The sequence below is a fragment of the Akebia trifoliata genome, chromosome 1 (genome assembly GCF_017979445.1).
Source record: "Akebia trifoliata isolate Shusen 1 chromosome 1, ASM1797944v1, whole genome shotgun sequence".
Taxonomy (NCBI): Eukaryota; Viridiplantae; Streptophyta; class Magnoliopsida; order Ranunculales; family Lardizabalaceae; genus Akebia; species Akebia trifoliata.
In genome coordinates, this window is record NC_141375.1 from 29,190,256 (window position 1) to 29,214,449 (window position 24,194).

Here is a 24,194-nt window from a genome sequence, read left to right on the forward strand (position 1 = left end):
CTATTACATGATATTACCTTTCCTGCCATTAAAACAATATTTTTTTTATAATATATTATAAGAAAATATCAAAATTAATTGTGGTATATTCTATACTTTTGTTTTTGCTACCTTAAATCTTGATTGTGAAAAAAAAAAACCTAATCATAAATTTAGATTTTTAATATAATGATGTTTTAATCTTCATGGTACGTAATAGACTCTTTTTTGTGTGTAATATTATTATATATTATAATTATTCTTTATATTTTATTTTAAAAAAAAAGTGAATCTCGACTCTACAAAGAGGATGTTTTTGTTTTATTAAAATAATTTTATTTTTAATAATGCTAAATTTTTTCATGTCTAACATTTGGATGTATAATATAATTATTCTTTTCATAATTTTTAATCCTTGAAAATAATGTAATCGTGTCATTTATTTATTATGTATGGTGACAATTTGTACTTAAAATTGAAAAAAGAAGGTTGCGTGAGAATTGGGTAGAGTACGTAAATGTCAGTTGGGCTTTTAATCCAAAGATGAATTTTAATTTTATTAATAAAAAAAGTGAAACCCTTTCCTTACCGACATAGTAAGATTCTCAACCTTACTAAGGGTAATTTTGTTCAAGTGGATTACCACATCAGAAATCCAACACCACAACTCCGGAGTATCATTGAAAAACTTAGATAAAAACAAAATAAAAAAATGATATCTTTCGAACTACATCCAAAATTTTCAAAATGGGAAATAATCGACTTTCACATAACTCCCAAACTTGAAAATGACATTCAGTTATTTAAATTAACCTTTTTATTAATTTTTTTTTTTTTTTTTGAAAAGTGTAATATATTGATAAAGGAAAACAAATACAAGAAAACCCAAATACAAGGAGGCCGAGGAGGCCTCACAAAGGACAAGAAGAAGAAAAAGAAGAAAAAATAAAAAAACATCTCTAATTACAAAGGTCATTCCATCTAAAGACAAAATCATCGAAAGAGAATCCTGCAAACTCTTTATACTGTTTTGACCAAAGGTACAAATAGCTCAAAATCTCCAAAAAGCTTGTATGCGATTTTCTATTCTTGTTATTGAACACCATGTTGTTTCTCTCGTTCCAAACCCCCCAAGCAATAATCGAGGGAAGTATAGCTCATAGAAGTCTTTTTCTGGAATTAAAGTCATTACTAGCCCATTCAACTAACAGGGAGGAAAACTTACAAGGAAGGACCCAATAGATGCAAAACCTACTAAGAAAATAAGACCAAATAATAGAAGAGAAAGAGCAATGAATTAGAATATGATCCACAGACTCCTCATCCCTCAAACAAAGAGGACAACAATTAGGGGTGATCCAACCTCGAACAATCAAATTATCCAACGTGAGTATCCTACCAAGGGAAGCCAGCCAAACAAAGAAAGAGACTTTAGAGGGAATAGACTTACACCAAACGATGGACCCCAAAAGGGAACGCTCCGCATGAGGATTAAGACTCTCATAGAAGGATCTGACGGAAAATCTCGCATCCTTTGCCCTCTTCCATTCCCACTTATCCTGTTCTTCCTCATTGAGATGAACCGTGTGCAGGAGATCTAGGAAAGATATCAAGTCGTTTAGCTCCCAATCATTAAAATTTCTCCTAAACCCCAAATCCCACGTAGGACTAGACTCAATGCGTATCAGACACTGCTGGATAGAGTAGTTCTTTTTAATAGAACAGGCATATAATGACGAGAATTGAGTAGCCAGAGGGGATGTTCCACACCACCAATCCTCCCAAAATCTAACTCTGTCCCCCGTCCCCGCTTTAAACCTAATACCACTCTCAAAATTCACAGAATTTCATCCTTTCCAAGCATTTGTGTATATATATATATATTTAATGTGAAGAGGTGAGCCAAGGACCCTTAGTATGGGTGAAGTCCTTACTAACTTAGTAAGGCTACGTAGGGTCGTAAAAAAATATGATCACAAATATTCAAATTGTCTAATCAAATAAATGCAGTCATTAAAGTTTCATTTTCAACTACTTCAATAAAAAGCAAAAACCTTGCCGTATTTATGAATTTAATTTCCATCTAACAATGTTCATGGTGCCATGATATAATTTTATAATGAGTGGTCTTGGAGTGACCTCAATATTGCACCTCACATCGCACATTCCAATGTGAAAGTACTAGGAATTATAGATGCTTTTTCACTCATATCTCAATGAAAAACATCTATAATTCCTATGCACTTTCACATCAAGAAATGCAGTGTGAGGTACAATCTTGAAGTTACTTCAACATTATTCTATAATTTTAGAGTCTTGATAACATGACTTGCCAGGTGACATACTCAAATGACTCCATGATGTGGACAAGTTCAAGAATTATAGATTGGTACACTTTGGGATACATAACTCCCTAGGGATACACTTTTTATGAAGAAGTGCAATCATGTATCCCGAGGCATACAGATCTATAATACCCAAATTTGTCACATCATGGAGTCGTTAGAGTATGTCACTTGGCAAACACTAAGGACACTGAACTGACTTGATAATGCATAGATAGTTATAAATATTTTTTCTCAAGATAAAAAATTAGAAAATCAACAGTTCTTTATGCATTGCTAAGTCAATTCGGTGTTGAAGACAAGTCTAACATAGGCAATCAAACATTTTCCTTTCATTTTATAAGAGGCATAAGGATCTAGCGAGTGATTGTTTGCTCACAAACCAACATCGTTATGACATGTGGCAATAATGACATAAGTAATAATAAGAGAATTTTTCTCTCTCTTGCCCATGGTAAAAAATCAAAATTTCCAACTAAGATCATTTTGTCGCATTCAAAAATATGATCCAACACAAAACTGTTGTAGTGGATGAAATTCTATAAATTAAAAAAAAAAAAAATAAATTCACCTTTATATTTTACTTTTAAATATAAGTGCTCAGTAGCCATCCATTTTCAACATTGCTCAAGTTTGAATTTTTATTTCAATTTTTTTATCATCAGGTATTCATGAAATCTAGAAGGTTTTGGTGTTTGATTGCCAATATGATAATCTATGTGGATCCCATACTATTTTTTAAGGTTTGAAATTTAAAAATATATTCGGGGCAGTAAGATGTGCAGTCAAGAAAGAAATTTTCCTTTTTTACTTACGTATTAGCGCCACATGTCAAAACGGTGTTGATCTGTGAGCAAATTTGTTGATAGGGCCGTGAGCAAACAATCACTTGGATCTAACGTGGACCATGAGGTCAGTATTGGCACATGGGGTCTACAGTCTAGTGGTCTCTTAGAATCGGAGAAAATTACTAAAGTAGAGACGTCTTTCTAAATGCACCTCGACTTTTGGTGGTATCTTAACAGCCCCGTTAGAAAAATCTTTCTTAATGTCCTTCGTTATGATAAAAGGGCCCCACTCAAATCATCGAGATCAACATTCAGATCATTGTTCTTAACAATCTAAATTGTTGATATCAATGATTCATGTTGAAGCCTTTAGATTTACACTTTACAATCATTGATCTTGATTGATTGTAAAAGATTGATCTCAATGATTTGAATTGTCAATCTTAACAATTTTAAACATCATCAATCTCACTAAGTGAAAGAAATAAAGAGGCATTAAGAAAAGAAAAAAAAAGTTATTAAATAGATCATCAAGTTCCTACAAAAAAATTAATGTGCTGAGAAAGAAATTCCTCCGTTAGGGTTCGTTAAGTGATTGTTAATATAATTTGTGCTTGACTGAAAATGAGTCAAACCTTTTGACCTCTCCGGATCTATTTAAACAAAAGAATTAGTTGAGATATCCTACATGTTTTAAAAATCCAATATCTCATCTGATGTCTCACTAAGATATAGTTGAGTCATTCAACGTTGTGTAAATCTCTTGTGCTAGGTAGGGTTGTCGGGTGAAAGAGCAGTGCCCTCAGTCCAAATTTTTTAGGTGTATGAAAAGGATAATAGTGTAATATTTTCTTAAAAATCTTATATTTTATGAGGATTTTTGTTTCGATGAGAAAAACGTGTTTTAGCAATTCTCAATTTTATAAATAGAAATCTAGGATTATAAAACTTGAGAGAAAATAGTGATTGTTTTTATTTTATTCCGTAGACGTAAACACACTGTCAAACCACATAAATCCTTGTGTTTGTTTATTTTTATTTTTTTTGTCTTCTTTGCTCTTTGGATTTTTTCGCAAGTCAACATCTATCCCATAAGTCAAATTGTTAAAATTGATTTAATTTATAAATTTATATTTAAAAAACTATTATTATTTTTCTACTATAAGATGAGATTATAATTTGAGGACAAACCTTTTGTAAAATTCAGAGAGTGTGTTTATTTTTAATTGGGGTGTGATAAATAATTTAAGAAATTGGATTGTAATAAATTAAAGTTGGGGTGATAATATTCTCTTTTTTGTATTAATTGAAATATAATAAATAAAAATTGGAGTGCCAATAGCAGCTCTTGAAGGCTTTTTTTTTTAAGCTCTCGATTTTAGAGTTGCTCTTAGTCATTCCATCAAACATCAACCAGGTAGATAGAGAGAGAGAGAGAGAGGGAAAAGACCAAATCAAATCCAATCAAAGGTTACTTCATTACGGGTTTGATTTTAATAATGCATGGATTATGCACTTTTGTTTTTGGTAAAAATTGTTTTTTTTTTTTTTAAAGTTGCCAAACAAAATTTAAAGCATCAGATACAATAAGACATGAGTTTGATTAGTCCCTAGATTTTGGATTCCCAAACAATTATAGGTCACGTAACATGACTCGCTTGACTAAAAAATTATCTTTAAAAAATAGTAAAATTAGCTTAAATAGAAGTACTATTATGATTGATACATTATGGATGAGAGTCGTTCTTTTTTCGAAAATGAAAAACAAAGTGTCAACATGGTTACACTAAAAAAATGATCTTTCTTGAACTAAACATATGCACCACTTACGACTTGTCCATACATTTAAGAAAAGCCAAAATAGGACGAATAAAAGTAGGGTCTAAAAAATGTGAGGTCATACTTGATACAACTCTCTTCACCTCTCCCCATTCCTATATCATCTTAATGTGAGACTCACTTACCTAAAAGTGTGTTAAGGTATGTTTGGTAACATTTTTGAAGTCTGAAATCAGTTTTGTGAAATCTAGAATCTAAAATCTAAAATCTTATCTTGGAAAAGTTGTTTGTTTATCATTTTTAAAAATTTCTAGTTACAAATAGAATTTTAAAATATAATGGTCAGTTTGATAATATTACCCTTTTGTAATTCTAATAAATTATTAACTGAAAAACATAATATGTTATGCATAATAAAATTATCCACACATTTAATTTTGATTTCTATCAAATTAAACACAAAAAAATATTGTTTTCAAATTGAATTCATACGTGAGAAATTATTTTCCAACAAGCTAATATTCAAATAATAGACAGTCATTCATTTTCTAGTTGAAAAATATAGGATTTTAGGGTTCGTATAAAAATATAGAGTTTTCGAACACGAAACGAAAGAAAGGGGAGAGACCTTGACAACACAGTTGTAGAGGAATGAGAGATAGAAAAGAAATGAGAGATAAAAAAGTTAAAAATAAGGGTTTTAGGGTTCGTATATAAGTGATAAAAATCAGGATTTTGAGGAAGGTATTTTAGGAATAAAAAAAATCAAATTTCAAAAATTTCATCTAATATCCCTCCATCGCTAGTTCAAAATTTTTGAATTTTAGTTCTGAAGTCTTAAAATCTAAACCAAAACGAACAGAAACAAAACTTTTAAAGTATGAATTTTAAAGACGAACCACCTCCATTCAGACTTCAAAAGTGTTATCAAACACACACTTAGACTTTGGACTTCTCACGTAATCCATATTAGAAAAAACCAATAAAATTCAAACTTTATCTTCTCTTAAATAGGAAAGTTGTCTTGAATAGAGGTGTACCATTATGGTTGATAGTCTATTATTCTTCTTTGGAGTCAACAAAATAAATTGCCAACAACATGATTAGGCCAAAAAAATGATCTTTCCTTATTTAAACATGTGGACCTCTTCCTACTTGTCCAAACATTTAAGAAAGCTAACTCATGTTGACATTTGGCAATATTTTACATCATAATTAACAAATGAAAGCGAGTTTGAACCCACATTGTCGTATCGACACTCATGTACCATACCTAGACCTTGATTTACTAAATATTGACCACTAATCTTGCTTCCCTAGCAAATAAAAAAAGTCATTTTCTACTATTAGTTTGGAGTTCTAACTTTGGGGCCTACTAACCATACGGATGTTTCATATCAAACATCACGACCTAGTTGGATGTTTGAATATATGTTTTCCACATGTGATTTCAAATTATTCTTTTAGTAGTTGTAAGCTACTATGCTTTTTGGGCTTAGGCCTTAAGAGGCAAATCAGAATTACTGATAGTGGATTAATCTCTCTCTCTTCCACGGACATAGACAATTTGTCAAACCACGTAAATCATGTGTTTTTTGTGTGATTGTTTTATATTTAATCTTTTTTACTCTTTTTATGCTTCTGCACAACAATACTCTATTCAATGTCTATCAGTAGCTCTATATGATGATCCTTCGTCCCTGTTAAATATATATTTCTATTTGATTAATTAAAATTTATAATCATGAATAAATTCAGATTCCAACCTTGTATCTTATAGGCATTAAGTAAAACATTGGAGATAATCACCAAAGTGTCATTGACGATTATGTTAGACAATCAAGTTTGATAAACTAGCTAAATAAAATAAAAAGGAAATAGAGAAATCAAATCAATTAAATTGCGTAAACCACATTTTGAACGTTTTGAGTGTAATTTGGCAGGTACCCCACTTAAAAAACCATCCCATTTAAGCAATTAGGAACAACAATTATATAATTGTCTTCATCTTTAGAAGCCTTTTCTCCTTGAAAAAAATTAGACAATTGTATATGGTACTAGTAGCCAAGAATCCTATCTTTCATTCTTGTCTTTGAAACTACATGAATAAACTGTTACATTCAATCTACCCATCTGACCTTTCTTAAGAAGCTGAACTGGACTGACCATCTTGGTCTTGTTCACTATGACTTGTTTTCTTCTTGAGCTTGTTTCTAGTCTCCTTTTCTTTCTTATCCACAAAATCTATTATGTTCTTAAAGCTAGTAGTCTTTTCCAGTTTGACCCCCTCATCATCCTCCCCAGGGCTATACCTGCGAAACTGACTTAACACCCTAATAGCAAATACAAGAAGAGAGAGGAAGCATGCAACACCACATATGAGGAAGAGACCCCAAAAGCTTTTCAAAGAGAGACGGTTCGATTCAATTTCTTGATTGTCTTGAGTGGAGCACCCTGTGCTTGACAACCATTTATCGTGGATCTTCTGTAGATTACCGTTTTCTGATAGTTGAAGTATGGCGGTAGATAGGTCGACCGCGAGAGGAGAGTCCCTCGGGAAAGCCTGTTAAGTATCAAAGAAATTCAATGTCAGGACATTTTACATACAATGGCTGTTGTAATAAATTTCAAAATTCAAAAAAAAAAAAAATTATGGAAGTATTTCAAAAGACTTACAAATCCCCATCCACTTTTCTTGAACTCTTGTCCTACAGTCTTGAACTTGCACTTGGTGTTGGACATGAAGACCTCAATGTAAGGAAGTTCTTCTACGATGGCAGCAACCCCACCAGCTCTTGGTCCAAGCTGAAGGGCCTTTGCATAATCATCCTCACTTTTAAGGATTACAATCCTGGATTCTGCGATGTTGAGCTCTTCGATCAAATAATTCCTTGAAAATGACCCATCCTGAACCCCAATTGGTTCATTACTCGAAATCAAGCTGTCGATCCCTTCAATATGCGATGAGAGTTGCTGCACCGTGAGGATAGATGTCAAACTAGCCGTGTAGCTTGAGTTGATAATTAATACTACAAAAAGCCATATGATCAGCACCAAACGTCCAAGGGTGCTCACAGTGTTCTCTCCTGCATTGAATCCAATAACCCCGTGGGCATTTAGAGCTCGGACTTTGGGCCACAGAAAATAGAAGATTAACATATAGAAAGAGATTTTGATGAAACAATATTTACTCACTGTGTGAAAAAAACATCGTTGAAAAGCTAAACCTGCAAGATTAAGAGTAACAGTGGGTGAAATGTTGTACCACATTAAAAAAATCAAAATTGCAGAAAATCTTGACAAAAACTGGAGAATTAAAAAAATAAAAATAAAAACACCTTTGGAAATAGAAGTTTAGATCTTCTGGAAAGAATGTTCTAAGTCATCGTGAAACAAATCACAAAATACAAATACCATAGAAAGGAATCAAAGTAACACGACTTAAAAGGAATCGTGATCAAATACCTTTGATAAAGAGGACAAAGGAATCATAAGTGTGTGTGTGTGTGTGTGTGTGGGAGGGGGGGGGGTGGTTCTAGGAGAGCTGGGAAATACTAACCAGAAAACTGTAATAAGTTGTTTCCTTGGTGGGCCGCGAAATTCAGTGTTAGTCCGATGCTCAAGAATCCAAACAACGGTTCCCACAAAGAGAAAGAAAGCACCAGTGACACACCACATTTGTATGGTAAATGGTTTTAGGAAAGACCAAGCACTTGATTTTATCTCTCTAACAGGTGCAACTACAACAAGGCCTGATCCAATGTAAGGCTGAGTAAAATCAACCATCCTCGTCCTATTGGTAACAATAGCTATGTCCCCAACTGCTGCATCAAATTTCTGAAAAAGGAAAAAAAAATGCAAATTAAGATGCTTACAAGAAATTAAACTCTCGACACAAAGATTTAACAACAAACGTACTTCATTCTCTTGGATGGTGTTGGTGATTATCCTAGTCTAGTGGTCAAGTTATCTAATCAGCTTTATTTATGATTTAATAGACATCTGTGAATCTGTCCTAGATGTAACCCAACTTTAAATTAAAATTCATAAGGCAGAGTACTCACATTTTCAGCAACCATATGCACTAATTCATCGTAACTGGGATTTCTCAAGCCATCTCCAAACGGAACATAAGTGAGTGGAACAGCATACTGCAACAAATCCACAGCAGCTTCGAACACATCTATACAAAACCCACTTACCCCATTTGGGTTGTTATCTTTTGCCACAAAATCCTTAAAAGTAAATCTATTAGGAACCCCAATTCTTAAAGGCTTTCCATTGTTGGGAAACACCCAACCGCGTGGCTGTGTCGTAGTATCACCTGGCCATATCACACTATAAAGCTGCTGACTACTTGAAGTGTTTGGAGGCTTGTTATATAAAATTTCTGGAGCAATAACTGATAGACCAGAATAATTAGACCAGTACCCGATCCTGCGGCCCCCATTACCACCAATGTTAATTATATCGTAGGCCGGATGAATCAAATTCCTCTCCTCATCAAACTGAATTTGACCAGACAAACCCGTAAAGTTGGTCGTAGTTAGTTTCTGAAGTAACGTTTGGCCTCCTTCAAAGATACGTAGTGTGGCCAAGTGTAGTGTGCTGCCTTTCGGGTCATGCAATCTGGGATCATTAGTAAAGGAAATATTTCCTCCTTCATTCAAGAATTCATCAAGAGCACGGGCAACTAACCAAACAGAATCGTAAGCATAGAGACCGTAAGAATTCAAGTTTGAGCTAACTTTCCCTTCTCGCTGTAAGTTACTCCACCGAGACATAAAACCTTTTTTGAGATTGGAATCCGGAGTGTAATGGCGAAGTGCAACGACTCCTTGTAAGAGATTCATTGTGTCAGGGTTCTGTGACACGGACGAATCTAAAACGGACGGGAGCCAATCTGTTGCGATCCAGACATAGCCACCGGTCATCATCCCGAGATTCTTTGCAACAGAGAAAACTGTTAGACCAGAGTCCGGATTTACATGTACGACATAAACCCGAGATTCCATCAGATTTACTTCAACTAATAAGTCATTTATCGTGCTACTGTTGGCCCCGGGAGGGAAGGCGGCCTTGTAAGAGATCTTAGAACGTTTCTTTGCTAAGGCATCACCAAGCACAGATATCCCACTTCTTCCATAATCATCATCCACAAAGATGGCAATCACTTCTTTCCATCCATAATGTTCAAGCAAATCAGCTATACCATACATCTGGAAATAGTCACTTTGTGTTGTGCGGAGGAAATAAGGGTACTGAAGTGCGGCAAGAGTGGGGTCTGTTGCGGCAAATGATACAAGTGGCACATGAAGTTCATTAACAACATGAGAGATCACATGAGCAATTCCAGAAGATTGCGGACCTATGACCGCAACAACATCTTTCTCCATCAGTTGTAAAGCTGTAAACGAAGCCAAATGTCAAGCCCAAGATTGGGATTTAAATAAAGAGAAGCATTACAAATAAAGATGATATGCATTCAAACTAGATGTAACAAAATTCAGACTAATTTGTGTTTGGACCACAATATTTTAACAAAATTCAGGTTTATCTCATAATTATAAAGGGTTCCGTGCCTCAGAAGATTCCATGCATTAAATAACAAACCTCAAATGTGTTTTCTGCTCCAACATTCAGATTCTTACATGGCAATGTGGATTACATTGGAAGCAAACTAACAGTTTCATTGCATGCATATGGAATGAGAAGAATGTGTACCAAGACAATGGAATGTTAACACAATCAACTAAAGAACAAAAAAAATGCAATCGAGATCCAAAACCCATACTATTATAGATAAGTTAAAGATCATCCGAAAGTTGAAAATTGGGCCTAAATGATGTTGCAGAAACAATGTAATTTCTACTTTCATTTTGGGTGGTGAGTTGGATACAATTTCATAATCTCAGAATTTCAAACCTTCAAATGTCACCAAAAAGAAGAACATGTTGATCAAATCTCCCATATTAATAAAGCAACGGAAACTGATATTGAAATCTCATATAATTTCTATTATAAGATTGAGTGGCAATTGAAACAGTACGTGAATTCAATTAGGAGCAAGACAACAGACCTTCTATAGTTCCGACAAATCCACTGCAATTTGTATCCTGCATAAAGACATTCAGTCTGGTCCCTGCAAGAATGCTTGGATCGGAATTTACATCATCAACTGCAGCATTGATTGCTGGAATCGCTACTCTTCCAATGATCGAATAGAGAGTAAACAGAGAGCCCACATTCACGACGCTCGGCTTTGACGATGGAAAGCTAACATTTCTAGTCTGACCCTTCACTTCTGTGAGAACCAACATACATAAAACCAACAATAGAAGCCATCTCACCACGAATACCCGGTCGGATACAATTGCCATACAGACCTCCATAACTGAAAAAAAAAAACGGCCTCCCAGATTAACTCAGAATGATCCCTAAATTTCAAAAACCCATGTCAGAAATCTTCATTAATATGGACAAAAACAATTCCCAATTATCAGATTGTGTTACAATACAAACAAATCAGGAATTTCGACCAGTTCTATGCACCATTCCCACATTGTTTCTAAAACTTTTTAGTACCCACTTCAGAAACAAGCACTAAGATGCAGAAGATCACTCAACAAGAGAAACAGATGAACATGGATCAAGAACAACAAATTCTGGATAATTTTTTTCGACATTCACCAACATGGGTCCTAGATTTAAGAGACCCAAATCCTAAATCAGCGCCAAGAATCAAAAGAAAATAAATTTCAACATGGATTGAACAAACAAAATTTTGACCTTTAGATTTCCTAAATTTCAGATAACCATGTTGGGTATGTGTAAATTAAAACAAAATTAAAAATATTTAGAAAAATATAAACAAACAAGTTGAAGACCCATATATACAAATGCATTAACAAGAACCCAAAAAGCCAAAATCACAGAATAAATAATAAATGAATAAATTAATAACTAATTTAACGGCCTTATGGAAAGATTACCTGAAGGACCACCTTCACATAAGCCTTGCTGAGTTCAGGACCTTAGCTCAAGAACACTCATCTCCTTACCAAACAGACTAGACAAAGATAGAGAATCTCTAATAGTCTTGTTCTCTCCGTAAAGAATAAGAACGAGTGTTTGCATTTTCATGTTCTCCACACAAGCATTATACACGAGTAATCACTACTCACATATTCTCCCTTAAAGTTGAAATAATTATCTTAAAACCTTACTTTCAACTTTAAAATAAAATCTCTTTTGACAAAACTATTTCTTTTAAAAGATAAGATCACCCCTCAATTTGAAACCATTTGAGTATCAAATACTAATGGGACAATTATAATGCAGATAATGTTGGATACATATTGTCCAACACCATTAAAATATTAATTTTTTTTATCATCATTTTCTTTTTCTTCACCATCTTGCTCTAAAACAATACAAAGGGAGCAATTAGCAACATGATTATATATTACATAATATTACCTTTCTAACCATTAATTTTTTTTAATTATATATTATAAGAAAATATCAAAAATAGTTGTGCTATTTTCTATGCTTTTGTTTGTGCTACCTTAAATCTTGATTGTGAAAAAAAAAAAAAACTAATCATAAATTTAGATTTTTAATATAAAGATGTTTTAATCTTCATGGTAATAGACTTTTTTCTGTCCTATATTATCATATATTATAATTATTTTTATATTTTATTAAAAAAAGTGAATCTCAACTCTACTAATGAGGATTTTTTTTATTAAAATAATTTTATTTTTAATAATGCTAAATATTTTATGTCAACATTTGGATGTATAATATAATTATTCTTTTCATAATTTTTAATCCTTGAAAATAATGTAATCGTGTCATTTATTTATTTATTTACTATGCAAAGTGCCAATTGGTAATTAAAGTTGAAAAAATAAGGTTGCGTGAGAATTGGGTAGAGTATGTAAATGTCAGTTGGGCTTTGAGTCTAAAGGTGAATTTTAGTTTTATTAATAAAAAAAAGTGAAACCTTTTCCTTTCTAACATGGTAAGATTCTGAACCTTACTAAAGGTAGTTTTATTCAAATGGATTACCACATCAGAAATCCAACACCACAATCCCTAAGTATCATTGAAAAATTTAGTTGAAAATAAAATAAAAAAATAATTTCTTTTGAGCTAGACGCAAAATTTCAAAAATGAAAAACTATCGTCTTTCACATAACTCCCAACTTGAAAAATGAAATTCAACAGTTTAAATTAACATTTTTTAATTATTTTTTCTCAAAATTCACAGAATTTCATCCTCTACAACTTGGAAGCATCCGGATAATATATATATATATATATATTTTAATGCAAAGAGGTGAGCCAAGGACCCTTAGTAAGAGTGAAGTCCTTACTAACTTAGTAAGGCTACATAGAGTCGTAAAAGATTATGATCTGACAAATATTCAAATTGTCTGATCAAATAAAAATGCAGTTATTGAAGTTTCACTTTCAACTACTTCGACAAAAAAAAAAAAAACGTGACATAGTTATTCGAAATGAATTTATTTTTCATTTGACAATATTCATTGTGCCATGATATAATTTTATAATGAGTCGTGCTAGAGTGACCTCAATATTGTTTCTCGTATCACACATTCCAATGTGAAAGTGCTAGGAATCATAGATGCTATTTCACTCGTATCTCAATGAAAAACATATATGGTTCTTACGCACTTTCATGTCAAGATATGCAATGTAAGGTACAATCTTGAGGTTACTTCAACATTATTCTATAAATTTAGAGTCATGATAATATGACTTACCAGGTGACATACTCAAATGACTCCATGACATGGACTCCATGATGTAGACAAGTTCAGGATCCGTAGATTTGTATGCCTTGGGATACATGGTTCCCTCGGGATACACTATTTATGGGGAAGTGCAATTGTGTATCCCGAGTTGTATAGATCTACGGTACCCAAACTTGTCACGTCATGAAGTCACTTGAGTATGCCACTTGACGAGTCATATTATCACGACTCATAATTTTATAATGAATCATGCTATACTACGGACGTTGAACTGACTTGATAGTGCACAGATAACTATAAATATTTTTTCTCAAGATAAAAATTAGAAAATCAACAATTCTCTATATATTGTTAAGCCAGTTCAATGTTGAAGATAGTGTCTAATGTGGACAGTCAAGCATTTTCCTTTCCTTTTATAAGAGGCATAAGGATCTAACGAGTGATTGTCTACTCACAGACCAATATTGTTTTGACATGTAGCGTTGATGACATAAGTAATAATAAGAGAAATTTTCTCTCTCCAGCCCATGGTAAAAAATTGAAATTTCTTATTAAGATCATTTTGTCACATTCAAAAATACGATATAATACAAAAGTGTTGTAAAGGATGAAATTCTATGAATTTTAAATTAAAATTAAAAAAAAAAATTATTTTTCACCTTTATATTTTACTCTTAAATTTGAGTGCCCAATAATCGTCCATTTTCAACATCATTGATCAAATTTGAATTTTATTATTATTATTTTTGTTTTCTATTTTTTTGGTACGAAGTATTGATGAAATTTAGAAGATTATGATATTCGATTGCTAATATGATAATTCATGTGAATCCCACGAGACTTTTTAAGATTGGAAATCTAAAAATAAAGATTTTTGGGGCAGTGGATGTGCGGTTAGGGGAGAGAGATTTTTCTTTTATTACTTACGTCATCAGTACGCATGGCAAATTTGCTGACAGTGATGTGAGCAAACAATCACTCGGATCTAACGTGGAACATGAGGTCAGTATTAGCATGTGGTGATCCAGTGGCCTCTTAGAATCGGAGAAAATTACTTAAGTGACCCTGTATTAAGGGCATCTTTCTAAGAATCCATCGTGGAACATGTGGTCTGTCTTAACAGGTGGGGTCCAGTTGTCTCTTAGAATCGGAAAGAAAATTACTTAAGAGACCTTGCAGTAAGGACGTCTTTCTAAATACACCCCGACTTTTGAGGTGGTATCTTAACAGCCCCCGTTAGAAAAATCTTTCTTTCTTAATGCCCTTTGTTCTTATAAAATGGCTCCACTCAAATCATCGAGATCAACATTCTGATCATCTTTCTTGACAATCTATATTGTTGATGTCAATGATTCATGTTGAAAAGCCTTTAGATTTACACTTTACAATCATTGATCTTGATGATTGTAAAAGATTGATTTCAATGATTTGAATTGTCAATTTTAATAATTTTAAACAAGTGAAAGGAGTGAAGAGGCATTAAGAAAGAAAAAAAAAGTTATTAAATTCATGAAAAAAAAAAAAAATTAATGTGTTGAGAAAGAAATTCTTTTGTCAAGGTTTATTAAGTGATTGTTAATATAATTTGTGTTTGACTGAAAATGAGTCAAACCTTTTGACCTCTCCGGATCTGTTTAAACAAAAGAATTAATTGAGATATCCTACATGTTTTAAAAATCCAATATCCCATCTGATATCTCACCAAGATATAGTTGAGTCATCCAATGTTGTGTAAATGTCTTGTGCTTCGTAGGATTGTTGGGTGAACGAGCAGTACCCCGACCCAAATTTTTTTAAGTATATGTAAAGAGTAATCATATAATATTTTCTTAAAAATCTTCAACTTTAGGGGATTTGTGTTTCGATGAGAAAAACATGTTTTAGCAATTCTCAATTTTATAAATAGAAATCTAGAATTATAAAACTTGAGGGAAAATAGTGATTATTTTTGTTTTATTCTATGGTCATAAACACATTCTTGAAACACGTAAATCCTTGTGTTTGTTCATTTTTTTAATCTTTTTTGCTCTTTGGATTTTTTCGCAAGTCAACTTCTATCCCATAAGTTAAATTGTTAAAATTGTTTTAATTTATAAATTTATATTTAAACAACTATTATTATTTTTCTACGATAACATGAATTAGAAGAGCTTAGTTAAAGTCTTATTTTTATATGAGTTAACAAATCTTCAAACTTTTTACAGACAAATGGGTTAGTGAATTAGTAATTAGAGGGTGATGTGAAATTAGAACCCATGTCGTGGCACCATCACTCACAGACCTTACCAACTTAGCAAGTTGACACCATCCAAATGTTTGAAAAAACACCATGCCCAGCTCATGCAGCCCAATCCAAATGTTTAAATAATTAAAAATGATTATTTTACATTAAAAAACACCATGCCCAGTTCTTGCAGCTGAGTTCTAGTCAATTGGTCAAGATTTTTTAAAATATTCTAGGGTTAGGTCATCAATCTACAAACTCAGAAACTATTTCAAATATCACCAAAACTTGGAGAGGTAAATCAAAATAACCATATAATGGATGATGTAAGGCAATTGATGGAAGTCATCGATGAAAAAATATATATATAATTTAATTTATAAAAATGATCAATCAAAATTATGAGCTATGCACCAAAAGAAGATTGACTCTTAAGATAGATTGATGGTATCAAAAAGTAGTCCTAAGACATCACAGAGGGTGAAATTAAACTTTGTATTAAGGGAAATAAATATTTTATAATTCTAGAGATTTGAATATTCAAGTTTAGGTCACAAAGATATAAATTGACGAAACTACAAAGTAATTGATCAGGGTCTAGAAAGTCATTTTTAGAACCCTAATTATATAGATTTTATCATTAAATCATACACTAAACCTTCTAATTGCATATAATTCATTGTTAGTTCATAATAATTCTTGATTTCAATTAAATTATGTATTTTGGAACTAATTACTGTTATTTACGAGTAACATGAATTAATTGTAAAAAACCAAAATTCAAGACATTTTGACAAAACTATACTTGCAGTGCCATGATCAACTACGACGGCGCGGTCAATGAAAAAAGTCAAGCCTCGAAATTCATATTGAAACTTGACGGTTGAAAGACATTTGTATTGAAGTAGGATTTTAATATTTTTGTAATCACGGAATGTTTCTGAAACCTTAATTATCCAAGAAACACTAATTTGGTCTCTTTATAAATAGGAGACTAGACTAAAGGGTATGAGATCTCCAATATCTCTCGAAGGGATCTCTCATCTCCCTGGAAATCAACTTTTTTTTTTTTTTAATTCTTTTAGTTTTAGATTTTTATTTTATGTTTCTTAGTTTTACGAAAGTTGTAAAGAGATTTTGCTGGTTTCAAGTCAAAAAGCAATAAAGATATTTATTTATTTCTCATCTTTACTTTTTTTTTTCATATTTTATTTACTTTATTGTTCTTACGATGACTGTTAGCTAAATCTCCGTTAAATCGGTTGAGGAAGCCGAAGCAAGATTTATTAGTATTTTACTATTCTCATAATAGCTGTATAATTTTATTGTAATAATATTAGGTATTTATTATTAGGTTGAATATTGATTGTTTTTCAAAGTTTTGATGATTCTTTCTTTGATAAGTTCAAGATGAACCATACTTTACAAAGAACAGTTAATGTTTACCTAATAATCTCGACCTAATTTATTGTATACTTTTAATCTCTCTTATATTATAATTGTGTGATTTTTCGATCTACAAACATTAGCTTTGTTTAATGAATCAAGATAAAAAGAGAATCAGAATCATTGATAAAACTTGTGAAGGTAGATCCAATTGATCTATACTTAGTAGTTTATTTTAGATAAATCTCTTTCAAAAACTGTTTTTAATTGATTACGTAAATTTGAATTGGATTGGAAATAAAAATACATTGGATTAACGTTGTCTCTGTGATTCGACCCTTGTTTACCAAAGTTTTCTTTTATTCTTATTTTATCATCATCTACAACTCGAATGGTAATCATCAAAATATTACAAATTACTCAAGTCCTTAGTTTTTTACTTAGATTAAAAATAAATTTTACACACCTTATTTACATGGTACACGACCAACAGAAGGTGTCAAAAACGGTATAGATGAGAATGCATTTTCATTGAGAGATCTTTTGATCACAGAAAAGTCAATCCGGGATTTCAAAGAATCCTGGATGACCAACCACACGAAACCTCTAGAGGGTAGTTTTGTAAATTGGAGATGCCTTCAATACATGCATGTGTGTGTGATCAATCTATCGAGGAGTTTGTGACATCTCAAATTGACTTTTCTGTGGGCAAAAATAATTTCATTATCATTCAAGTGTTTGATGAGACAATTTCGGAGCAAAAAATGGGGAAACTACATACAACCATTAAATATTAGCCAAACAAATATTTACAGGTTTTTTTGTATCTAAGTTCGAACCATCTTCAAAAGTTAGGCTCCAGAATCTACACTAATGGAATAGGCCAAGCCTTTAGAATCCTTCAAATATATATATGCCCTGTCGATCAGCTCGCCTGCTGTATAGGATTCTCACACTGCTTGAAAATTTTCTTTATAGCTTCTTCTTTCTCATCAATGAAGTCAAAGAAGTTATAAACAACTTGAGCACAGCGAGTACTTGAGGACTCAGGGGATGAAGAAGATGGAAGATCCCTCTGTCTCCTTTTGTATCGAACAAATTGGCGAATTGTTCGTAGAAGAAACAATAGAAGGGCAATTGATGTGACAACTCCACATAAGAAAAATAGACCCCAGAAGCTGTTTAGATGGAGCTGGTTAGGGTCGGAGTAGTGTTTACTCTGTGCGATACAACCCGACTTACAAAACCAACGATTGTGAATCTTCTGAAGTTGTCCACTCTCGGAAAGTTTCAGGATCGCTGTAGACATGTCAACGGCAAGAGGAGAGTCTCTCTTGAAAGCCTGACATATTGTGGACAAAGAAGATAATTAATAAGAAATAGATCCTACCATAGAATCATCACTTATATTGATCATTTAGTCAGATGGGCATTGGTCATCTAAGTTTGTCAAAATACAGATGATACGTGTCAAGGTATGACGTGCACTAGAAATATTTTGCTTGTGTGCATACATATATATATGGACAGATGTATGTGATTGGTTTAACTTACAAATCCCCATCCACTCTTGGTGAACATCTGCCCAACGATGCTGAACTCAGTATGTGTTGACACAAACAGCTCTACATATGGAAGCTCATCCACAACAGCAGCTACACCTCCGTTGTTTGGCCCACGCCGCAATGCTTTTTCATACTCTTCCGGGCCGCTAAGGGGAACTAGCCTCGATTGATGTATGTTAAGATTGTCTGACAAATAGCCACGGACAAATGACCCCACTTGAAAACCTATGGGCTGATTGCTTGAAATCAAGCTGTCGATTCCTGTGATTGGTGATGACAGCTGCTCGATTGTGAGTATTGAAGTCAAGCTGGCTGTGTAGCTGGACGTGATCACCATCAATAAGAAAAGCCACACCACCATCACCATCCGTCCAAGAGTGCTCACAGTATCTTCTTCTGTGATTAATAAATGCCAGCGAAGAACATTGTCAGGCTCAATGTCTACATGTGGGCCCTAGACACAATGTAATTCAATATAGCTAGAACCTAGGTAAAGCATATCAGCGTATAAAGCTATAGTCTCACTTACGATTTGTCTTAAAAAGAGTTGAGAAGCTAAACCTGAAAAAAGAAACAGTTGGATGCCCATGATGTTCAAAAAACAGATGTGAGGAATTATTGAATGGAAACTCATCTTAGCATCATAGAAGCTTACAGAAACATTGTTATCAACTGTTGCTTAGGTGGGCCCCGGAAATCGTTGTTTATTCGATGCTCAAGAATCCAAATAACCACTCCAATCAGAACGAAAAATGCTGCAGTAACACACCACATCTCCACTGTAAATGGTTTGAGGAATACCCAAGCACTTGACTTTGTACTTCTTACTGGAATCACTATGACGAGACCATTAGCAGCGTAAGGCTGAGTGAAATCAACAATTCTTGTTCTGTTTGTCACAATGGTAATGTCCCCAACAGCAGCATCAAACACCTGAAAAACAAACATTTTAAGAAAAATACATTAAGACACCTCAATGGCAAAGAACAAGTAATGAAACTTATTTTTAGAAAAAGGGCATGTATAGGTAATATTAAATACATTCCGACACTTACATCATCTGCAACCATTCTCACAAGTTCATCGTAGCTGGGATTGGAGTGGCCATCCCCAAAAGTTTCGAATACATGTGGAATCCAGTAGGGAATGAGTTCTTGTGCAGCCTCAAACACATCAATGCAATAGCCTTGTATTTTGTGAGTGATTGGGCTTTTTGTAACAAACTCAACAAAACTGGCTCTATAAGGAACTCCAATTCTCAATGGCCTTTCAGTAGTAGCACTTATCCAACCACGAGGCTTGTCTGTCTTTCCACCAGGCCATGTAGCATTGTTGAGTTTCTGATTCACGCGCAAAATGCTCTTTTGTTCCACGTTTAATGTTTCTGGGGGTTCAATTGAAAGACCCGAATGGTTAGACCAGTAACCAATCCTACGAATCGCCAATTGATCAACATTAATAATGTCGTAAGCACCACCAATAAGGTTCCTATCTTGATCAAATTGAACTTGACCTGTTAAACCTGTGAAGTTTGTCTGCATTAATTTTTTAAGCAGAAGTTCCCCACCATCAAAGGTTCTGAGCTTTTCGAGCTGCAGAACCGATGCTTTCATATCCTGTAATTTTTTATTAAAAGAGAACGTAATATTTCCATATTCCTTTAAGAATTCATCGACGGCACGTGCGACTGTCCACACGGTGTCATAAGCATAAAATCCGTATCTGTTCAATTCAGAACTTACTGATCCTTCTTGACTAAAATTTCTCCACCGAGAAACAAAAGCCGTGTTCCTGCCAGAATTTGGCATATGTTGGCGAAGCCCAACTACCCCTTGCAGGTTATGGAGTGATGTATGGTTGAGAGGTGGTGATGAATCTAGAGTAGCAGAAAGCCAATCCGTGGCAAGCCACACGTAATCACTCGTCATCATTTGAAGGTGTTGGGCAATGGAGAATATTGCAAGACCGGAGTCGGGACTAACATGAACAACATAAACACGAGACCCAATTATTTTAGATTTATTCAACAAGTCTGCAATGTGGCTAAGATCAGCCTTGACAGGCAAAGGTATTTTATAAGAAATCTTTGCCATTTTCTTTGCAAGTTCATCATCCAAGGAGGCTATTCCATTCCTTCCATAATTATCATCAACAAATACTACAATGACCTCGTGCCACCCATAATAGTTGATCAAATCAGCCATGGCAGTCATCTGGTATGAATCGCTTAGTGTTGTCCGGAAAAAGTAAGGAAACTGAAGGGCAGAGAGAGTCGGGTCTGTGGCGGCAAATGAGATAAGAGGCACTTGAAGTCCATTAGCAATGAAAGAGATCATATGAGCTATTGAAGAAGATTGTGGACCGATTATTGCCACTACATCTTTCTCAAGTACCTCAAAGGCTGCAGATAGAATTCAAATAAAATCAAGATCATGCATTTATTTGAAGAGTCTAAGGTCTGAAATTTTATACCATACATACAAAAATTCAAAAAGAACCAGAGTATACACATACACACAAAGTATTGAAAATGAGGGATGTACATTGGATACAACATTAATATGACAGATAATTAAAGTACGGATAATAAGGAACATCTATTTTAGATCATGCTCACATGAACGGTAGTTAATTTAAAATGTTAAAGATCAGTTTGGAATAAGCCATTAACTAGAGGAATTGGAAAGCTAACTTGTCAAAATTAAGTAGAAAGCATGCTTGCCTTGAGAAGAAATGACATATTCCCCCCAATATATACAAATTCCAAGCCAAAATAATAATAAAAACTGCTGCTGAAATATATTACACTGATAAGAAATGAAGATAAAATTACAAGTATTCCCTCACAAACAAATACAAACTTGTACACCCGCAAAGGGATATCTTTGCATATCTTTGCAGCTGTACAAGTTCTATCATATAAATCACAAAGGGATAGATTGTGAACTATAGCACTTACAACAAGCTGCTTGGGGCAAGAAAAAGGGGAGGGAGGAGTTATACTTTTACCAAAATGAAATGGAAAAATATTCTCAAAAAGCTTATTGCACACAAGAAAAGTGTTTTAGACAATTTAAATAGGAGTTCTTCGATGAATAGGTGGACACATTCCAAATTCAAAGTGAATAGTGTTTAAGCCACAAGATCATATTAATTGGGTGAAAGACCTAAAAGAAAAACATTGCTCTGCAGGGGATGATAACTGTTTGATGTCGAAAGCACAGCCTCGTGTATTGTGGTTTAGTTATAGGGGAAAATGTCAGCATATTTTAGTCAGTTGACACACCATGTTCATGTCTAATGTGGGTTAGCTATATTCTGCATACTTTCTTCTTTACAAGTTCTAAATTTTATAAATAATTTGATAATCAATATTTTTCTTGTGGCTCAACAAAAGCTTCAACACCAATATTCTTTCCGTGAAGAGCAACACCAATGAAGAAACCAGGACATTTTAGTTGCATATGTTATACTAAAGGATGCACATTGGTGCTCAATCGATTACGACTCAGGCATTAAATCGAAATACTAAATTTGCCGGAAAAAACTTGTTAAGATAGTTGGTAAACAACTGGGAGCCCATAGTGGAAGTCAGATGAGCCGACATGTGAAAGGTTCATCCGGGGGGTGGGTTGACAATAGCAAGAAACCTTCTATAAAAAAGAAATAAAGGATATTTTTCTCCCAAGGTTCAATCTGGGTTTCTCTTTATTCACCCTTGTTGTGCAGAAGCGTAACAAGAGTAAAGATAAACAACAAAACGAACACACAAGATTTCCATGGAGAAGAGGGAGAAAAATCCTGCATTTCAAAGATAAAGATTACAGACTCTCTGTCCACAGGCCACAGGGAACCTCATAGAGCAAAAAAACATAAAGAAACCCTGCTCAAAAATACAATACATACCCAAAAAAAAGTCTCCACGGGGCGCTGCCCCCAAATCCAGGCGTGGGCCCTCTCCACAGCGGGAAAGGTCCCTTTTGATACTGCCTTACCTCTTGTAGTCCAAGCCCAGAAAAAATACTAGACATCTCAGAAGAACCCTCAAAACAAACATAATCTAGTTGCTTTGCCCATCTCCTTAAGCAACCAAAGGCATCTACTTCTCATTGAATACTAACTAAAAAAAAAGGCAAATTCAAACATGGAGTGGCCTGTTTCCATTCATGCCATGCCATAAATTCAGGATTCTTTGGCACATGCCTTTTACTATGGAGGATATATGTTTATAAATTCTTCCTCTCACTAAGGGAATAAAGCTTGAACAAAATTTTCAGTTTTAAATTTTGGGGTTGATGTTAAAACCCCTCATCTAATTGATAATTAATAATGATTTTCCAACCAACCTTAGTCCTTAAATCACTAACATACATAAATAACTATGTTTTCTCTATAACAGAAGAAATAACTGGCAAACCAGAAGAAGAAGAAGTACCTCCAATGGAGCCCATGAAAACACTGCAATTGGAGTCCTTGGTGATGATGTTCAATTTGATTCCACTAAGAATACTTGGATTAGCATTAATGTCATCACCTGCAACTTCAATAGCCTTCTTCGCTACTCTACCGATGACGGAATTAAGGGTGAAGACTGCACCAATGTTCACAGTCTTAGGCCGTTGGCAATCTACAAAGCCATGATGAAGTTGGACTTGGACCAACATCAAAATGAAGAGTGGTGCCATCAGACCATAACCCATGGTTCAAACTTCAAAGATTAAAAATTAAAATTATTTCAACCCAATAACCATTAACCAACTCCTTGACTGGATTACATATCAAGATGGGCCAAGATAACCATAGAACTTGATCACCAAATGGTTTCTTGAACTTAAAGGATTGATTAGTTGGAAAGAACTAAAAACACTGAACTTGAAGAAGATTTCATGGATACCCAGATGGAAAAAGATGAAGATGAGAACTATAAAAATGGATTGCCGACTAGTTTCTTAAAAAATGAAATATGCTTTTCAAAGTTGGTTATCTTTACTCTTAGCAAAGAGACCTGTTGTTTTTTGTGTAGAAATTACGATGCTGAAGCACATATTTTCCAAAAAATGGAAAAAAGACTTAAATTTGTTTGAATTTTTTGCAGCTCATTTCCTAGTCAGAAGTAGAATCTCATTGAATCTTTCCAGAGAGAGATAAAGACTCTTGAAGCTGTGCCCATCAATCTTCACTCAATTACTGCAAAGTGAAAAAGAGTCGAATTTCTGTTTCTTGTCAAATTTTCTATTTAATATTTATCTATCTTAGTTAAGAGAAAATTTATGATACATCATTGTATATATCACAACTGATGCATTGTACCCTAAATTTGTTGACCCTTTAAATCTATAACAACC

The 24,194-nt window shown here is 33.7% G+C and overlaps 2 protein-coding genes across 3 annotated transcripts; both read right to left on the bottom strand.

The window, feature by feature from the left end:
- Positions 1-6,889: 6,889 nt before the first annotated feature.
- LOC147411543 (glutamate receptor 3.4-like) lies at positions 6,890-12,147 on the bottom strand. 2 transcript variants are annotated; one of them, XM_086449664.1, is made up of 7 exons: positions 11,884-12,147; positions 10,971-11,285; positions 8,956-10,298; positions 8,451-8,728; positions 8,087-8,118; positions 7,568-7,977; positions 6,890-7,454 (listed from the first exon to the last, which is right to left on the bottom strand). In XM_086449664.1, exons 2-7 carry the CDS (start codon positions 11,281-11,283, stop codon positions 7,035-7,037), a joined length of 2,796 nt encoding a protein of 931 aa, XP_086305790.1. In that variant the 5' UTR covers positions 11,284-11,285; positions 11,884-12,147; the 3' UTR covers positions 6,890-7,034. The 2 variants fall into 2 exon arrangements, with proteins under 2 accessions (XP_086305790.1, XP_086305796.1); XM_086449670.1 differs by having other exon boundaries at positions 10,971-11,328.
- A 5,830-nt stretch (positions 12,148-17,977) lies between these two features.
- Positions 17,978-23,945, bottom strand: LOC147411544 (glutamate receptor 3.7-like). The gene is made up of 6 exons (XM_086449680.1): positions 23,285-23,945; positions 19,905-21,250; positions 19,505-19,782; positions 19,379-19,410; positions 18,839-19,245; positions 17,978-18,626 (listed from the first exon to the last, which is right to left on the bottom strand). Exons 1-6 carry the CDS (start codon positions 23,547-23,549, stop codon positions 18,210-18,212), a joined length of 2,745 nt encoding a protein of 914 aa, XP_086305806.1. The 5' UTR covers positions 23,550-23,945; the 3' UTR covers positions 17,978-18,209.
- Positions 23,946-24,194: the final 249 nt, after the last annotated feature.

Excerpts from the sequence above, each read along its gene's own strand:
- LOC147411543 (XM_086449664.1), bottom strand. The coding sequence starts at position 11,283 with ATGGAGGTCTGTATGGCAATTGTATCCGACCGGGTATTCGTGGTGAGA. Across the intron at positions 8,729-8,955 it reads TGCATATGGTTGCTGAAAAT|AAATTTGATGCAGCAGTTGG; the intron begins GTGAGTACTCTG and ends TTCCTTTTTCAG. Across the intron at positions 7,978-8,086 it reads AACGATGTTTTTTTCACACA|GAGAGAACACTGTGAGCACC; the intron begins GTGAGTAAATAT and ends GATTCAATGCAG.
- LOC147411544 (XM_086449680.1), bottom strand. The coding sequence starts at position 23,549 with ATGGGTTATGGTCTGATGGCACCACTCTTCATTTTGATGTTGGTCCAA. Across the intron at positions 19,411-19,504 it reads CAGTTGATAACAATGTTTCT|GTTTAGCTTCTCAACTCTTT; the intron begins GTAAGCTTCTAT and ends TTCTTTTTTCAG. Across the intron at positions 18,627-18,838 it reads CCAAGAGTGGATGGGGATTT|GCTTTCAAGAGAGACTCTCC; the intron begins GTAAGTTAAACC and ends ACAATATGTCAG.